General features: G+C 39.5%; 1 protein-coding gene across 1 annotated transcript; it reads left to right on the top strand.

Moving 5' to 3' along the window:
- Nucleotides 1-815: 815 nt before the first annotated feature.
- On the top strand, nucleotides 816-1,978 carry LOC131148549 (uncharacterized). Its single transcript, XM_058098320.1, has 2 exons — nucleotides 816-1,051; nucleotides 1,629-1,978. The coding sequence occupies exons 1-2, from the start codon at nucleotides 938-940 to the stop codon at nucleotides 1,749-1,751; spliced, it is 237 nt and encodes a 78-aa protein (XP_057954303.1). The 5' UTR covers nucleotides 816-937; the 3' UTR covers nucleotides 1,752-1,978.
- Nucleotides 1,979-17,370: the final 15,392 nt, after the last annotated feature.

Consider the following 17,370-nt stretch of genomic DNA (forward strand, 5'->3'; position numbering starts at 1 on the left):
ATATATATAAGGTGACCCTACTCGAACCTGTCTATAAATGAGTCAATTTATATTAAAACCAAACCTGATTTAAATGAGCGGAATATGGGTCACTCGTCGGGTTTTGACTCGTTTTACCACTCGTAGGCATTGACTGGAACTTTACTAGGTTTATTTTCTCAAAATTATGTGGGTGACCCGACCTGAACCTGCCTAACCCATTTATAAACATGTTAACTTCTATTAAATCCAAACTTGATATAAATACACGAATCATGGGTCATCCGTCGGGTTTTAACCTGTTTTACCACTGGTAGGCATTGGCTAGAATTTTGTTAGACTCATTTTCTCAAAATTATGTGCTTAGCTTCCCATGCCTTTTTTTTAAATCTCTCTCTCTCTCTCTCTCTCTCTCTCTCTCTCTGCAGTGGACAGTAAAACTGACACTGTTGACGGTAGGCGGATACCCGGGTCGTACCAAAAAAAAAAAAAAAAAAAAAAAAAAAAAATTGAGATATGGAAACTTAAGAAGTGCAATAGTTATATTTTGATTAATTCTTCCATCATTTTTCAAAGTCTCACTCATTACTTTGTGCAAGAGTCAATGCACTTGAAAACGATTGTGTAGGTTTTTATTACCTAAGCGGCACAATACACCGCATCCTATCTACAGTTGAGGGCATCTTGGTCAATTGCAAGCTAGCTATTTCCCACAAGAAAAATAGACTGAATTGTAGGAACATGTAAAGGGTAAAATCGGCATTGAGGTTGAAAAAAAAAGCGGGGTAGAATTGTTGCCGCGTAGTTATATTCGCGGTTGATCCTGAGCGCGCCTCGTATTTATATGGCGTCCAGCGCCTCCCATTCGCCATCGTAAAAGTTTTCTCGCCCTCTCTCTCTCCTAAATATTCTCCAGGTACTTCCTCACCGCCTTCGAGAAAATCAGAGTTCTTGAAGAATGAAGAAATCGGGACTCTTGGCGGCCTCTGTGGCTGCAGCTTCTGCTACTGCCATCTCTGCTTCCCCTTCCTCCAGCGTTGACATCTGCAACTCTCAGATTCAGAATCATGAGGTCGAATATGTTTTTTCTTTTACTTATCCTCTCTCTCTCTCTCTCTCTCTTCCTCGTGGATTGTTAGCCTGTGTGTTTGTTTTTTTTTTTTATTCTTTGGTTGAATCGTCGCCCGTTTGGTTGTCTTGGAATTGTCGATGAAGAGACTACCGGCTATTTAGCAGCTGTGAGGTCCTCTGCAACCAATCAGAAATTTTTGTTGGGCAAATCAAGCTATCGTCATACGTTTTTGACCTTTCGCGTATCAATCCCTAACCCTTTTGACTTTCAATGAGCTTCTCTCTCTCTCTCTCTCTCTCTCTCTCTCTCTCTCTGCGGTAGCTAGTTTTTGTCCTCTGGCGGCCTGTTCTCGCAAGTTTCGGAATTGAAATTTTTTGTTTGTATTTTTTTGAGAATTCTTCTGTTTTAAGTTTTTGTTTTAAAATTTCCCCCGAGTAAACTGACTTTGCTATGCGAAAATTTATCTTAAATCAAATACTCTCCGTAGATTACCAATTCGATGTCATCTATCCGGATGCAAATTAATTTTCATCTCCCAGCAACAACTATTAATATCGTTTCTCCTTTGAATTTGTAGGAGGCTGCATCGCGCACAAACGAAGAGAATTCGCCATCGCAAAAACCAGCTTCGACGGATAAATTTGCTCCGAGGTTCGATGGCTTGAGATTTATTGAGACTCTGATCACTGCTCATCGATGAGATTGATCTCCAAGGCTCCGCCGTTAAATTTTTTTTTTTTTTCATCTTTTTTTGTAATGCTCTACCAAAAGAAGAACGATAAAAGAGAAGATCTTTTTTGGGAGCAAATAAATGGCAAGAATATCGTAGAGGAGGTGCAGCGAATCAAATTTTGTGGATGATTTGATTTTGTTTTCTCAACTGAAATTTCGTTGCTGGTGAGAAGTCTTTTCTAATGCGTTTTCTCATTGCTGTGTTCCGCGTATTATTTAATGGTCAGGCTTGTCTCCAACCGTGACCACATATTGAAATACCGCTTTTAACCATGCGCAACTCATTGCCAGTTGAGCAAGACGTGGCTGCCCTTTTCTCCTTCATTTGAGGTCCGACGTAGCCATTTTTTCATTCTATATTCGTCCCTTACTTCCTTTAGAATTGTTTAATTACTCGTGAAAAATATTTTTATTTTTTATTTTTTATTTTTGTTAAAATAACTAATTTTAAATATTATAATATTTAACATATTAAAAGTAAAAATATAGAAAACTTAATTAAATAATAAGAATAAAAATATTTTAGGAATTAAATAATTAATTCTGTAAAATAAAAATACTCATCATCTGTATAATATGAGTAGGATTATATACACCAAGAGATTTGCATATATTATATAATATATACATTATGAGCTGCATTGTACTACACAAAAAAATTTAATTAAAGAAATAATTTCACTTACTAAATGACATATATATATATATATATATATATATTATCTTTAATGCATTTTATGTATTAATGTGTGAATATGGCTTTATTCAGTTGACCCAATTCCAATGGGCATTAAAAACGTGTCAACCACCCTCGAAATTGAATCCAAGCATTAAGGTCAGTATACCCAGCAGGTACACTACACCGTTATGTGTAATAATAAGGCAACATGGAGGGAGAATCAGAGAAATACTTTTTATAAAAAAAATATTTATCTAAAAAAGTATTTGCCTAAAAATATTTGAAATAACTTATTGTGAATATTGGTTTTGATGAGTACCTTTTTCTGAAAAAAACTGAGCTTGGAAAAGTACTTTTTGAAATAAATACTTATTTAAGTGGAAACCAAACACAACTTTAAAGAGTCCATAACTTTAAATATATATATTTTTGACCAAAACTAATATTTTTTGTTAAAATTTTTGGCTTAATTTTTATTTTTTTGGCTTTTATGGGCTGATATATGTGATTTGAGCCAAACATATTTGTAAAATGTTTATGGAAAAAAAATATTAATGCATATAATATATATACACAAATAGCATCGTAATATATATTACCATATCATATTGGCATCACCAATTTGTAACCCTGATGCCGACTAGCTTGGTCAACTCAATGGCTTCACCAACATACTTAGTTGGTTACGATACAAATTTTAAATCTTGTTCTTCATAACAAGAAAGATAGTTAGAAGGATTTATATATAACTAAAACTCTAGCGAAACATTTTAAACCATTTTTTTTTATACCTCTTTAAAAAAACAATAAATAGAAAAACAATATAATACACATTTATGCTAATGCATAATGCAAAACATTGCTAGTTATTATAAATACATACATAAGTACATACACACACACACACACACACACACACATACATACAAACATATATACATACAAAAGTATTATGTTCCTTGTTTGGCCTTCAAAACCTAAACATAATTTTTAGAAATTATGAATTTAAAAAATAATTGAGAAATGACAATACCAAATAAATATCACATTTTTTAAAACATATGTATTTTAATGAAAGCTACTTAGATATTGTTGACCTTATTGGTCATGTCCGGTTTTGATTATGACAAATACTCATTGTAACTAATGGGTGTTTGAGATTTTATGTAAGAACTAAGATTGTTAAGATCAAGATGTGTACAAAGCAAACAAAGTTTGAAGACCAATTTTTATTCAGCATTGTAATATATTTCATTTAATTGGTCTATAATAGTAACTAGAGCTCTGGTTTGTAATAAGTTCACACACATCACATGTATGATAATACGTAAGCTCAAACAAACCGTGAGTGAGAAATGACCTTAGAAAGACCTTAGGGTTTTCCCTCCGGTCGACTGATTCTGGAATTTTTCGATGTCTTCAAATTGGACCCAAAGTGACCCTAGGACACATGCATTTGCATATATGTTTGTTAGAGACTTGAATAGGGTTTGAATGTCTCAAAACGGGACTGAAATGCACACTTGGTGCACTTTCGGTCAACCAAACTAGGCAATTCTTTCTGCCTTAGTTGACCGAACCAGGTAGTTCAAAAAGCCCTGGTCGACCAAAGCCCCCTGGGGTCAAATATTTGACCATCTGGTCGACCGAGACAAAAATAAACTCCAACTACCTGGTCGACTGAGGGTCCTCGGGAGAAATCCCAGCGGTCTGATCGACCGAACCAGCTAGTTCAAAATGGCCTAGTCGACCGAACCTCGAAAAATTGAGAAATCGCCTTCTCCTGATCAACCGAGCCCTTAGTTCAAAATTCCCCTAGTCGATTGAACCATATGAGACTTGATCGACCGAAACATTTCTGGTCGACCGGACCTCTCGGGTTGCCTTGATTTTTTACTGCAGTTAAATATTTTTTAAATAGGGTTAAAATGCTTTAAACATCATTAAACTTCTCTAATAATGCCCAATAGGTCCCCAACGGTCATATTTTCTCCTATGCCTATATATATGAGATCATTTTGTGAAAATAACAATGAATAAACTACTTTGATTAGGGGAGAATTCTTTGAAAACTCAAAAGCCTATACTACTCATTTTTGAACCTCATTCACTCTTGCTTATTGTTTATTAGTGCCTACATTATATGTAAGTGGATTGAGTGTTTGTTTTCATAGGTTTGCTCTTCTTACCTTGTTTGATTGATATGATTTTATTGAGAGCTAAACCTTAGTATTCTTAGGAGACTTTGTTGATAAGTCTCTCCTAAGAAGGCTTTTATAAAACTTCTGAGTATTGCACACTCATTGCAATATCTCGAGAAGTTTGTATTTGTTTTGGATTACAAAAACTTCTCAAACATTTTCAAATATCTATTATGCTTTTATCTTGAAAAACATTTGAAGAGATATTTGTTTGTGTGATAAAATCTTTGTTGCAACATTCATCAACTCACACATCCTCTGCTGAATACAAAGATTGAATATCTTTTGCAAACCGAACATATATATTACTAGAGCATCATATGATTGAGAAAACCTGCTCATTGAGTGAACTATTAGATTGAAAATATCTTATGATACAAAGATTGCTTGTTTAACACTCTCACGTAAGTATTACACAGATAGAAAACATCTTTGAGAGTTGAACTATCTAGACCACACTGAGCTTGCATATTGAATCATATTGTGGTGTATGTAATTGCGTGTATTTGGGTACATATCTGCCTTACACGAAAGCACAATCACTGTACCATTTGATTGTAATACACGTCTATTGTATTTTCAGGCACAGGCCTGAAGAGGGAGACTAGTCTTGGAATAGTCCTGGATTGGCTTAGACCCGGTTAGGAAAGTTAGGTGCGTCGTCCTGTTTAAGGCGTGTAGGTTGAGGTTAGCCTTGTGTTAATTTGACCTGGTTATAATCGGTGTCGCTCCACCCTTAAGTGAGCTATTAGTGGAATCCTCGGGCTTGCGAGGTAGAGGCGGGGACGTAGGCACAGTTGGCTGAACCCCGATAACATATCGTGTGCCTTATTTATATTTCTGTACTTTATATTTACCGCACATGTATGTTATGGTGTGAATGATGCGTTTGATTTAATTTCCACATCATTTTTATCTACACATTTGGAAATTGCATAAACAGACGTTAGGTCGTGCATATATCGCTATTGGATAGATTCACTTTGGAAAAAAAGTTTAAAATTTCCAATTCACACCCCTCTTAGGAATACACCAATTCTAACAGATATTTATGTAAATTATGCATTGCTATTTTTATTTGGTGAGATGCATTTAAAAAAAAAAAATTAGAAATATTATGTGTGCAAAATTTCACCAATTATTTATTCTTATTTTATATTTATCAATCTTTTATTTGTAGAAACAAACTAGTAACGTCGTCTTTATCACAGTAATAGTAAAAAAATTTTATTTGTAGAAACAAATTATTATGTCTTGACTTTTTTTTTATTACATAGAAACTCCAGCCACCAACAAGCCCTTTGGACCCCTTAGTGCGCCACCAAACCTATGGATCAGCGTTCTCCCCCTAGGTCTTGCTGATCAGGTAAAGGTCGGAATACGGACACAGCTTCTGTGCATCAGTTGGACGTTCGGCCAACTCGACCCCCAGGACACATCTCCATTACCATCCATGGTCTCCGTTGGCTCATAGAGAACTCTCACTATCCACTATACTTGCTGGCTCATAGAGCGAACTCTTATCATCCACAGTCTCCGCTGGCTCACAGAGTAAATTCTCACCATCCACAGGTACCGCTAGCTCCGTAGTGTATTTACCTGAAATTAAACCCCCGATGCTCCTTCTTACGTGCAGATGCCTTTCCACTGCTCTATGCCCATGGGGGCATTATTATGGCTGCCTTTATCATGATAATAATGGAGAGAGAAACAATGTAATTCATATTCACTCATGCATAAACTGAATAAAAATGGGAATTGGCTACTCATTGTGTAGCTTATGCGTGTGTCTATATATTGTTAATGATAAAAAATAGATTGCCACTTTAGATCTTGATGGAATGAAAGATTGATGAGAACTCGCCGTCCTTGGGAGGTCCCAAAGTATCCTTCAAAGGAACTCTCTGATGCTTATGATAGTGAATTGGTCTAGAGGAATGAAAAATAGAGTTTTGAGTTTGATTGTGTGGACATACCTTTCTTTTATGTGTGATCCCTTTTATAGCATGGCTTCTCACGGCTTAACTGCTTTTTGGATGTGGGCTTTCCACTTAAGGCATGGGTGGTTATTAATGGGCTAGTGTTTACCTATGTGGGTGAGTTTGTACTCAACTACTTTGGTAGTTTTGATAGATGGTTCCCACTTAACTCACCTTCTTGGCAACTACCTTACTAAGGCAGGGCTATCCTTTTATTATGATTTTAATGTAACCTTCTCCAAGTTCTTTAAACATAGGGAAACAACTCGGAGCTTGTTAGCCAAGTCACGTGCATAGCACGTGCTGTATTAGGTGCAATTCTCCTTGGCAGCTAGGTTATGCCATGCAAGTTACACGTGCTTATCTCCTCAGCATCTTTGTCATGCCCTGTGAGCTGCACATGCTTGTTACCTCAACAACTCAATTAGCTAATGCACACTTCACATGCTTGGTTCCTCGTGTAGAGACCCGGGAAATAAAATAATAAAAAGAAAATGAGAAAAATAGATTTTTGTAAAGTGGGGAGAAAACCGGCGATGATTTCTAAAGGAGGTAGGAAACCGGCTATAGATTTGGGTTTTAACCGTGGGACGGTAAAGGTAAAATAGTAAAATATGTCCAGTTAAAGAGAAAACCGGTGACGGTTTTCTAAGAGTCCATGAAAACCATTGATGGTTTTTGGCTGCAGAGTTGAAAGTATAAAGTAAAGTCGAGGATCATTTGTAAATATAAAAAATTAAACTCTCTCTCTTTCTTCTCCCAAACCCTAGAACCCTCCAAGCTTCCACCTTTGATTGTAGCTCCGTTAATCCTTATTTTGATGATTAGGAACCACCATAGGGTTCCTGAGAAGATTCTCTACATCATAGGCGAAGCAGCGAAATTTCGATTTGGGGTTTTGGGGTACCATCCCAAAACTAAGGTAAGGGTGTTATCTAAGTATTTATGGGTTGTTTATCTGAGTTATGGGATATATAGATTTAGAAATGTGAATATAAATATAGTTTTGGAGTTGAATTGAGGAATTGGGAACTTGTGAAATGCAGGGTTTGGTGAGAATACCACAGACAGGCTAAGGATTTTAGCGAGTATTTTCTCAGGAACTCAGGTAGAATAATGAATAATTTATAGTTTAGGAAAGTTTGAATATATGTATTTGGGGGAAACATGAATACGATAGTTGTTCTGGATATTCAGTTGAGTGATAGGAATATATTCATATGTGTTATTTCAAGGTGTCGAAATTATGAACGCCGTATGTGTGAGATTGTAAAATAATAATTACTGCTCAGATAGTCAAGTAAGGGGAATACATGTTATGCTAGCTTTATTAGAAACTTTACCAGTAAAATATGGTATTTGATCATGAGTATTAGAATGTAAGAACCCAAACCGTGATAAGTGGGTTTAAATATTTAAAGAGAGGGGCATTTTGGTAAAAGAGCAGGCCTCGTCGACGAAGCCAGATTTCATCGACGAAGTCTTTGTCCTTCTCGTCGATGAAATTCATAGACTTGTTGACGAGGAGAAGCCGAGGAGTTTCGAAAATCAAGAATATCAAGATTCGTCGACGAATCCATCGTCTCACCGACGAGAAGACTATAGGGCCTCGTCGACAAGGGCCCCATTTCATTGACGATTTTGCTTGAGTCAAAGGGCTATAATTATCAAACTTTATTACTTCTTCATTAAGAAACTCAAATTCTATCTCTCTCTCTCTCTAGAACACTCCCTACTCTTCCTCTCTCTAGATTTCTTCATGGTTCGTCGCTGGAATTATGAATATGAAGTTACCATGAGGATTGTGGAAGGATTCTCTACAAGTTCTACGAATTGGAATCCCGTTTCAGAGATTTTTGGGTTTTGGCGTAAAATCGAGGTAAGGCTCGATTTTCAATTCTAATTCGGTAGTTTTGTAAGAAAATGTGTTGTGAGTATATTATGTACTGTGATTTGTAGGTTTTGAAACTCGGTTCGCTGTTTAGGAACCTTAGAGTTCAGGATTGGCTATTCGGGGAAAAAGTAAGGGGAACTGTGTTTATATTGGTTATTTTTGAAATTGGACTCGGTGGAACTGTGGTTCACGGTCTTGTGTGTGTTTTGGCTACTCATTTGGGGGGATCTAACGGGGAAAACTATGGGTTTTTCATTATTACAGTTTTTGGGAAAAAGGGGGCGATAGGCTGCATCCCTAGTTTTGTTGAAAACCGAGCGTATATGTTGATTTATACTGTGTTATAGGGATGACCGTGCCTTGACTTGTTTAAAATTTATTTGTTTGGAAAACCATGATTTAGATTACCAAATGGGTATGATTTGTTTGGTTATATGAGCATGCATATGTGACTGTTGAAATGGTAGTAAGAATGGGGTTCCGAATTGTTCCAGGTACTGATAGTGTTCGGCTCTATATCCGAGGGCATGAGCCTATACCGGCAGATCAGACCAAAGGTTGTGGATCCACCAATTAGCGCTAGTACAATGCCATGGGAGTCGGGGACTAGCCATGTGCCAGTGGCGCCGTGTTCACGGGTTGGCTATAGGCCAACGCTGTATGTTATGGGCCGGCTTTGGGCCGAAGGATGTGACAAAATCAGGATTGTTGATCATGTGTATATGTGCATGTATGCATTGTGTAAACTAGTACTGGACTGCATTTAATTGCGTGTATGTTGCATCATGATAACACTCAAATGCCACGCACCGATATAACCTGTGTTTTTCCTTACTGAGAGGTGTCTCAACCCCGTTGAACGTACATTTTTATAGGTCCTTCAAGTAACCAGAACTAGCGTCCTGGTGTAGGGAGCATAGTGGCCGGTGTATTGTGGTTAGCGCTTAGGTAAGTGCTAGGATTGTATTTTGGTGGGTTGCCATTTTGAGATGCATTTGGGCACCCGTTTGTACATTTTGATAGAGCCTGTTTCTACTACTATATAGACTTTGGTATGGTACTGCATATGTATATATAGAATAACCTTTTTTCACAGCGTATATGATTGTGTTTGGATGTGTTTAGGGTGCCTGAGAACCCCAAGGGGTCGGACCCTCATCCTTGGTACTGTATCTATGGATGTTTTTATTGGATACAGGGACATGTTAGATTAGATTTTCACCCCTGGGTCCCATTTCGGGGTTCGGGGCGTGACAGCTTGGTATCAGAGCTAACCAGGTTGCTAGATCTTGTAGACTTGGTTAGACTTAGTTGTCTCACATACCAGAGTATAGGATGTGGATATGGGTAGAGTTGGTTGAGGGTTGTTCGGTTGTTAGATCGGGATTTGTTGACGGTATTCCTTGCTTTTCCTGGGATGACGATTCCAGTAAAAGCTGGGCAGATCATTGATGACTTTCGTGTCAGTGTGATAGGATAGACCTAGACCTGGCAGAGAGTAGTTAACACGATTAGTGTAGATCATTGTGTTAACTATATGTGTTGTAGGGATACTTATAGATTCCTATTGTGCTGCAGAATGGAGCCTAAGGATAATGACCTGGGAAGTGGCTCTGAGGAGACTACGAGTGATGAGTCTCCTTCTGAGCCTCGAGGTTTGACGAGGCAGGAATTACAGGAAATCGAGCAGAGTGTGAGGAGATGTGAGTGCTCTCCTGTTGCTGCAGGATGCACCATTGAGAGGTTCACACGCATGCATCCTCCGACGTTCTCTAAAGGACCTGACCCGACGATAGCAGAGGATTGGGTGGAGAAGACTGAGAGGATCTTGGAGGTGCACTGCACGGATAGGCAGCGAGTCCTTTATGCCACCTTCCAGCTATCTGAGGAGGCGGGTCGATGGTGGATTGTAGTGAATCTGTTGGAGAAGCAGAGAGGTGGTCCTGAGGAGATGGCATGGAGCTGTTTTAAGGAGGTGTTCTTTGATAGATACTTCCTGGCTTTAGTAAGTGATGCGAAGGTGGATGAGTTTTCTTCTTTGATTCAAGGGAGTTTGACGGTGTAGGGGTATGCGGCTCGGTACATAGAGCTGTCCCGCTTTGCACCATCTTTGATCTTGAGTGAGTATGAGAAGACTCGGAGGTTCGAGAAGGGCCTGAGGAAGGATGTCTGTAGACTGGTGGGTATGCTTTAGATCCGTGAGTTCTCAGTGTTTGTGGATAAAGCCACGGTGATTGAGACCGGTATCTGAGAGGACGAGGTGGATCAGGAATCGAGGAAGAGGACATTACCTTCTAGTTCTCAGACAGGATCTCATCAGGGATGGTGGAAGAAGAGGAGCAAGGGCTCGGGTTACCATCAAAATACCAAGCGCTAGGATTCTCAGGGGAGCCAGACTAGTGGTTGTTGTACTAGGTGCCTCAGACGACACAAGGGTGAGTGTCGGTTTTTTGAAGGTAACTGCTATAACTGTGGTCAGCCTGGTCACATGGCTCGTGATTGTCGTGCATCGAAACGAGATGTGCCTACATTCAGTGGGGACCAAGGGAGTAATCAGATGCCTCAAGGAACCGTTCAGACGAATACAGCTCCAGCCAGAGTATATTCTCTTACTCTAGCGGATGCTGAGCATGTAGGGAATGTGGTGACAGGTACCTTATTACTGCTTTCGAATAAGGCTTCTATTTTATTTGATTCGAGTGCAACCCACTCTTTTGCATCTGTGAGTTTTATTGGATGGTGGGGGACTGAAACCCAAGACATGAATGAGGTGTTATTTGTTACTACATCATCTGGGAGTGTATCTTTCTGTAGGAAGATGTTGGTAGACTACCCAGTGGAAATTCAGGGAAAGCTGCTACTAGTAAATCTTGTTGAATATGACATGTCAGGGTTTGATGTCATACTAGGGATGGATTGGTTGTTCTCCAGTTATACGATGATCAACTGTCGTAGGAAGGTGGTAGTTTTCAGACCTCTTGGGGAGCAGGAGTACGAATTCGCGGGATCGTTTGTGCGTCCAATGCCACAGATTCTGTCGGCACTATAGGCGAGGAGGCTACTCTTGGATGGATGTCAGGGGTACCTAGCTTGTATGAAGGAATTGATGCGGGATGAGTTGAGGCTCCAAGATATTCGGGTAGTCAGCGAGTTTCTGGATGTGTTTCCATATGATTTACCCGGTTTACCTCCGAATCGTAAGGTGGAGTTTGTGATAGAGTTGCTGCTTGGTAAGGCACTGATCTCTAAAGCTCCATACTGGATGACTCCAGTAGAACTTTGAGAGTTGAAGAAGCAGTTACAGGAATTACTGGATAGGGGATTCATTCGACCTAGTGTTTCGCCCTGGGGAGTTCTAGTATTGTTTGTGAAGAAGAAGGACGGGTCGATGCGGATGTGCATTGATTACAATGAGATTAACAAATTAACTGTGAAGAATCGCTACCCTTTACCGCGTATAGATGATCTCTTTGACCAATTGCAGGGCACGCGGGTCTTTTCGAAGATCGACTTGCAGTCAGGATATCATCAACTAAGGGTTAAAGTGGAGGATGTAGCGAAGACGGCTTTCCGAACCAGATACGGCCATTACGAGTTCTTGGTCATGCCATTTGGGTTGACGAATGCTCTGGCGGTGTTCATGGATCTGATGAACAGGGTTTTCCATGAGTACCTAGATCGATTCGTAGTGGTATTTATTGACGACATTTTGGTTTACTCGAAGAGTACAGAAGAGCACGTGGAACATTTGAGGTTAGTGTTACAGATTTTGCGGGAGAAGAAGCTGTATGCTAAAATGAAGAAGTATGTATTTTGGTTGAGTCAGATTGCGTTCTTAGGCCATGTGGTTACTGGGGATGGTATATCAGTTGATCCTAGCAAGATTGAAGCTGTGGTTGTCTGGGTAAGGCTGAAGAATGTGCAGGAGGTTCAGAGTTTTCTAGGACTAGCGGCTTACTATCATCGGTTCATAGAGGGTTTCTTTAAACTATCTGGACCTTTGACACGATTGACTAGGACAGGAGTGCAGTTTGAGTGGACCAGTGATTGCGAGTAGTACTTTCAGGAGTTGAAGTATCGGCTGGTTACTGCTTCAATGTTGACCATTCCTTCGAGGGATGGTGGGTTTGTGATTTATAGCGACGTGTCTCTAAAAGGCCTGCGATGTGTGCTCATGCAGCAGGGTAAGGTAGTAGCTTATACCTCTCAGCAACTGAAGGAATATGAGAAGAACTGCCCTACGCATAATTTAGAGTTAGCTGCTATTGTGTATGCACTGAAGAGTTGGCGACACTATTTGTATGGTGTGCAGTGTGAGATCTTCACAGACCATAAGAGCCTTTGGTATTTCTTCACGCAGAAGGAGTTGAATATGAGGCAGAGGCGGTGGCTAGAGTTGATCAAGGACTACGATTGCATGATCAGTTATCACCCAGGAAAGGCTAATGTGGTAGCAGATGCGTTGAGTCGGAAGTCAGAGCATGCAGCAATAACTGCAGTTGTAGGTCAGCATCATGTTAGGCGGGCTCTAGAAAGCCTTGGTGTGGAGTTGGTGTGTGGTGATCATCAGGGTTTCATTGTTAGCTTGGTGATCCAACCGACCTTATTTGAGTGTATAAAAGCCGCGCAGACTAGTGATGCAGAGTTGGTAGAGGTTATGGAAAAGGTACAGCAGGGACTGGCTATGAAGTTTAACATCTCTGAGGGAGTTGTGTTGAGGTTTGGAACCAGACTATGTGTTCCAAACGATGAAGAGATTAGAAGGATGATTCTAGAGGAGGTGCATTGTTCTTTGTATACGGTAAATCCTCGTAGTACAAAGATGTATCGGGACCTGCGCAAGACCTTCTGGTGGTCTGGTATGAAGAGGCAGATTGCTTAGTTCATGGAGCAGTGTCTGACGTGTCAGCAAGTGACAGCTTAACATCAGAGGCAGAAGGGCCGTTGCAGCCTTTGCCTATTCCGGTGTGGAAATGGGAGCATATTTCCATGGATTTTGTGACCGAATTTCCGCTAGTACTTCACGGGTAGAATACTATTTGGGTGATCGTGGATAGATTGACGAAATGCCTATTTTATATCGATGAAAGTTAGCAATCCTTTAAGTACGCTGGCAGAGTTGTATGTGCATGAGATTGTGAGAATGCACGGGGTACCGATGTCCATTGTGTCAAATCGAGATCCGAGGTTTACTTCTCGATTCTGGACGAGTTTGTAGAAGACATTGGGGATGAAGCTTACTTTTAGTACAGTGTTCCACCTTCAGACTGATGGACAGTCGAAAAGGAGGATACAGATATTGGAAGATATGTTGTGAGCGAGTGGGTTCGGTACCCTACAGGATTACATTACCTCCAACACTTTCGAGGATCCATGATGTGTTTCACGTATCTATGTTGAGGAGGTACGTGTTGGATCCTTCACATGTTATTAGTTATGATGAGTTGGAAATTGGGGATACTTTAGCGTTTGAGGAGATACCTGTTTAGGTTCTGGATCATAAAGTTAAGAAGATTTGTACCAAAGAGATACCGTTAGTGAAGGTATTGTGGCGAAACCACGAGGTTGAGGAAGCTTCTTGGGAACTGGAAACGGAAATACGCCGGAAGTATCCACAGTTGTTTTAAGCATTTGTACATGATCCTACTATGGGTTGGGATAGGTGGTAGTCATCGGGAGTGTGTATATTGTGAACTCCTGAGATAGTTGTATATGTATCCATGGTATTCCTCCGCCATAAGTGAGGGTATGTATGTATATGTGTATGATGGGGCTACACTGTAGTGGTCGCCAGTTTTTCTCTAGATTGGTATATATGTGTTTAATTGTATGTATGAGTTTGTGAATGAGAGATGACAAATTTCGAGGACGAAATATTTGTAAGGAGGGGAGATTGTAAGAACCCAAACCATGATAAGTGGGTTTAAATATTTAAAGAGAGGGGCATTTTGGTAAAAGAGTAGGCCTCGTCGACGAAGCCATATTTCATCGACGAAGCCAGGTTTCATTGACGAAGTCTTTGTCCTTCTCATTGACGAAATTCAGAGACTCGTCGATGAGGAGAAGTCGAGGAGTTTCAAAAATCGGGAATATCAAGATTCATTGACGAATCCATCATCGCGTCGACGAGAAGACTATAGGGCCTTATCGACGAGGGCACCATTTCATCGACGAGTTTGCCCGGGTCAAAGGGCTATAAATATCAAATTTCATTACTTCTTCATTAAGAAACTCAAATTCTCTCTCTCTCTCTCTCTCTCTCTCTCTCTCTCTCTCTCTCTCCCTACTCTTCCTCTCTCTAGATTTCTTCACGATTCGTCACCGGAATCGTGAATCCAAAGTTACCACAAGGATCGTGGAAGGATTCTCTACAAGTTCTACAGATTGGAATCCCATTTTGGCAATTTTGGATTTTTGGCGTAAAATTGAGGTAAGACTCAATTTTCAATTATGATCTAGTAGTTTTGTAGGAAACTGTGTTGTGAGTATATTTTGTACTGTAATTTGTAGGTTTTGGAATTCGGTTCGCTGTTTAGGGACCCTAGAGTTGTAGATTGGCTATTCGAGGAAAAGGTAAGGGGAACTGTGTTTATATTAGTTATTTTTGAAATCGGACTCGGTGGAATTGTGGTTCATGGTCCTATGTGTGTTTTGGCTACTCATTTGGGGGGATATAATGGGGAAAACTATGGGTTTTTTCATTATTACAATTTTGGGAAAAAGGGGGCGACGGGCTGGATCCTTGGTTTTGTTGAAAATTGAGCGTATATGTTGATTTATACCGTGTTATGGGGATGACCATGCCTTGAGTTGTTTAAACTATATTTGTTTGGAAAACCATGATTTAGATTACCAAATGGGTGTGGTTTGTTTGGTTTTATAAGCATGCATGTGTGTGTGATTGTTGAAATGCTAGTAGGAATGGGGTTCCGAATTGTTTCAGGTACTAAGAGTGTCCGGCTCTATATCCAAGGGCATGTGTTTATCGCCTACCACGTAGGCAAGATTGTTCAGCTCTATATCCGAGGGCATGAGCTTACACTGGCATATTAGGCCAAAGGGTGTGGATCCACCAGTTAGCACCGGTACGATGCCATGGGAGTCGGGGACTAGCCATGTGCCGGTGGCGCCATGTTCGCGGGTTGGCTACGGGCCAACGTCGTATGTCGTGGATCGGCTTCGGGCTGAAGGGTGTGACGACACCAGGATTGCTGATCATGTGTATGTGTGCGTGTATGTACTGTGTAAACTAGTACTGGACTGCATTTAACTACGTGTATGTTACATCATGATAACACTCAAATGCCACACATCGACATAACCTATGTTCTTCCTTACTGAGAGGTGTCTCACCCCTGCTATACGTACATTTTTATAGGTCCTTCGAGTAACCGGAACTAGCATCTTGGTGTAGGGAGCGTAGTGGACGGTGTACTGCAGTTAACGCTTGGGTAAGTGCTAGGACTGTATTTTGGTGGGTTGCCATTTTGAGATGTATTTGGGTACCCATTTGTACGTTTTGATAGAGCTTGTTTCTACTCTTGTATATACTTTGGTATGGTACTGCATATGTATATATAGAATGACCTTTTTTCGCTGCGTATATAATTGTGTTTGGATGTGTTTAGGGTGTGTGGGAACCCCATGGGGTCGGACCTTCATCCTTGGTACTATATCTGTGGATGTTTTTATCGGATACAGAGACAGGTTAGATTAGATTTTCACTCATGGATCCCATTTCGGGGTTCGGGGTGTGACATAGAATATGATTTTTGAACATATCAGAGCTTGAAAATTATACAGTTTTACAAAGTATGTTTATAGAGTTTTCATTTAGTTGTGCGACATAAGAAATTCATACAGAGTTTCAGAATCATGTTTATATAGTTTCTATAGAAATACGTTATACAGATTTGTAGAAACATGGTTATATAGCTTTACAAAATTATGATATATAATTTATATAGTTTTATTTACAGAGCTACAACTATACAAAATATTACAGAATTATAGTTTATATGGTTATATAGGATTCAGATATACAATATTTTACAGAATCAGGTTTATACAGTATGTTACAGAATCATGATTACACAATGTATTACAGAACATGATTATATAGTGTTTTCATAACCATGATTATACAGCATTATGCAGAACCATGATTATACAGAATTATGTAGAACCATGATTATGTAGAATATAGAGCCATGACATACAAAATTATAGAATTACAAAATTATAGAATATACAGTTATTACAGCGTCATGGCTATACAGAAAATTACAAAATCATGGTTAATACAGTTCATATAGAATCATGGTTAAACAGATAGATGTTATATAGAGATATTATTATATAGTATCAAACCCTGATGGAATAGAGCAGTATACATAATAGAATATAGAGCACGGTACCATTGCTATACAAAGTGCACTTATACGTCTTAGATAGAGTATGGTATTGCCGATTGTGCCCACAGGTAGAGTTGAGAGCTCCCTGGCGTTCGGACTAGGTGGAATGGGCCTTTCGTGCTATAGGCATCCAGATATGCAAACAGTTAGGCTGACATTGGAGGGTCAACCAGTGTCTAGCCCGCCTATGGGCCGCACAACCCTATCATAAGGGGTTAAATCATAACGTACAGGCATCCAAGGAAATTTTTAGAGTTATATATGTATTTATAGCATTCATAGGAAACAAAGATAACTTATTATAGAAAGAACTATGATTGAATACATAACTCAGAAAATTATGCATTTTAAACAACATAAATGTGGATTATTATACAGACACTTTTTACATAATATTTTGTTTTTAACTTTAATTAAAGG

The sequence above is a fragment of the Malania oleifera genome, chromosome 2 (genome assembly GCF_029873635.1).
Source record: "Malania oleifera isolate guangnan ecotype guangnan chromosome 2, ASM2987363v1, whole genome shotgun sequence".
Taxonomy (NCBI): Eukaryota; Viridiplantae; Streptophyta; class Magnoliopsida; order Santalales; family Ximeniaceae; genus Malania; species Malania oleifera.

What these genes read in the sequence shown, in the direction of transcription:
- LOC131148549 (XM_058098320.1), top strand. Translation starts at nt 938, where the DNA reads ATGAAGAAATCGGGACTCTTGGCGGCCTCTGTGGCTGCAGCTTCTGCT. An exon ending in CTCAGATTCAGAATCATGAG is followed by an intron (nt 1,052 to 1,628) that starts GTCGAATATGTT and finishes TTGAATTTGTAG; the next exon opens with GAGGCTGCATCGCGCACAAA.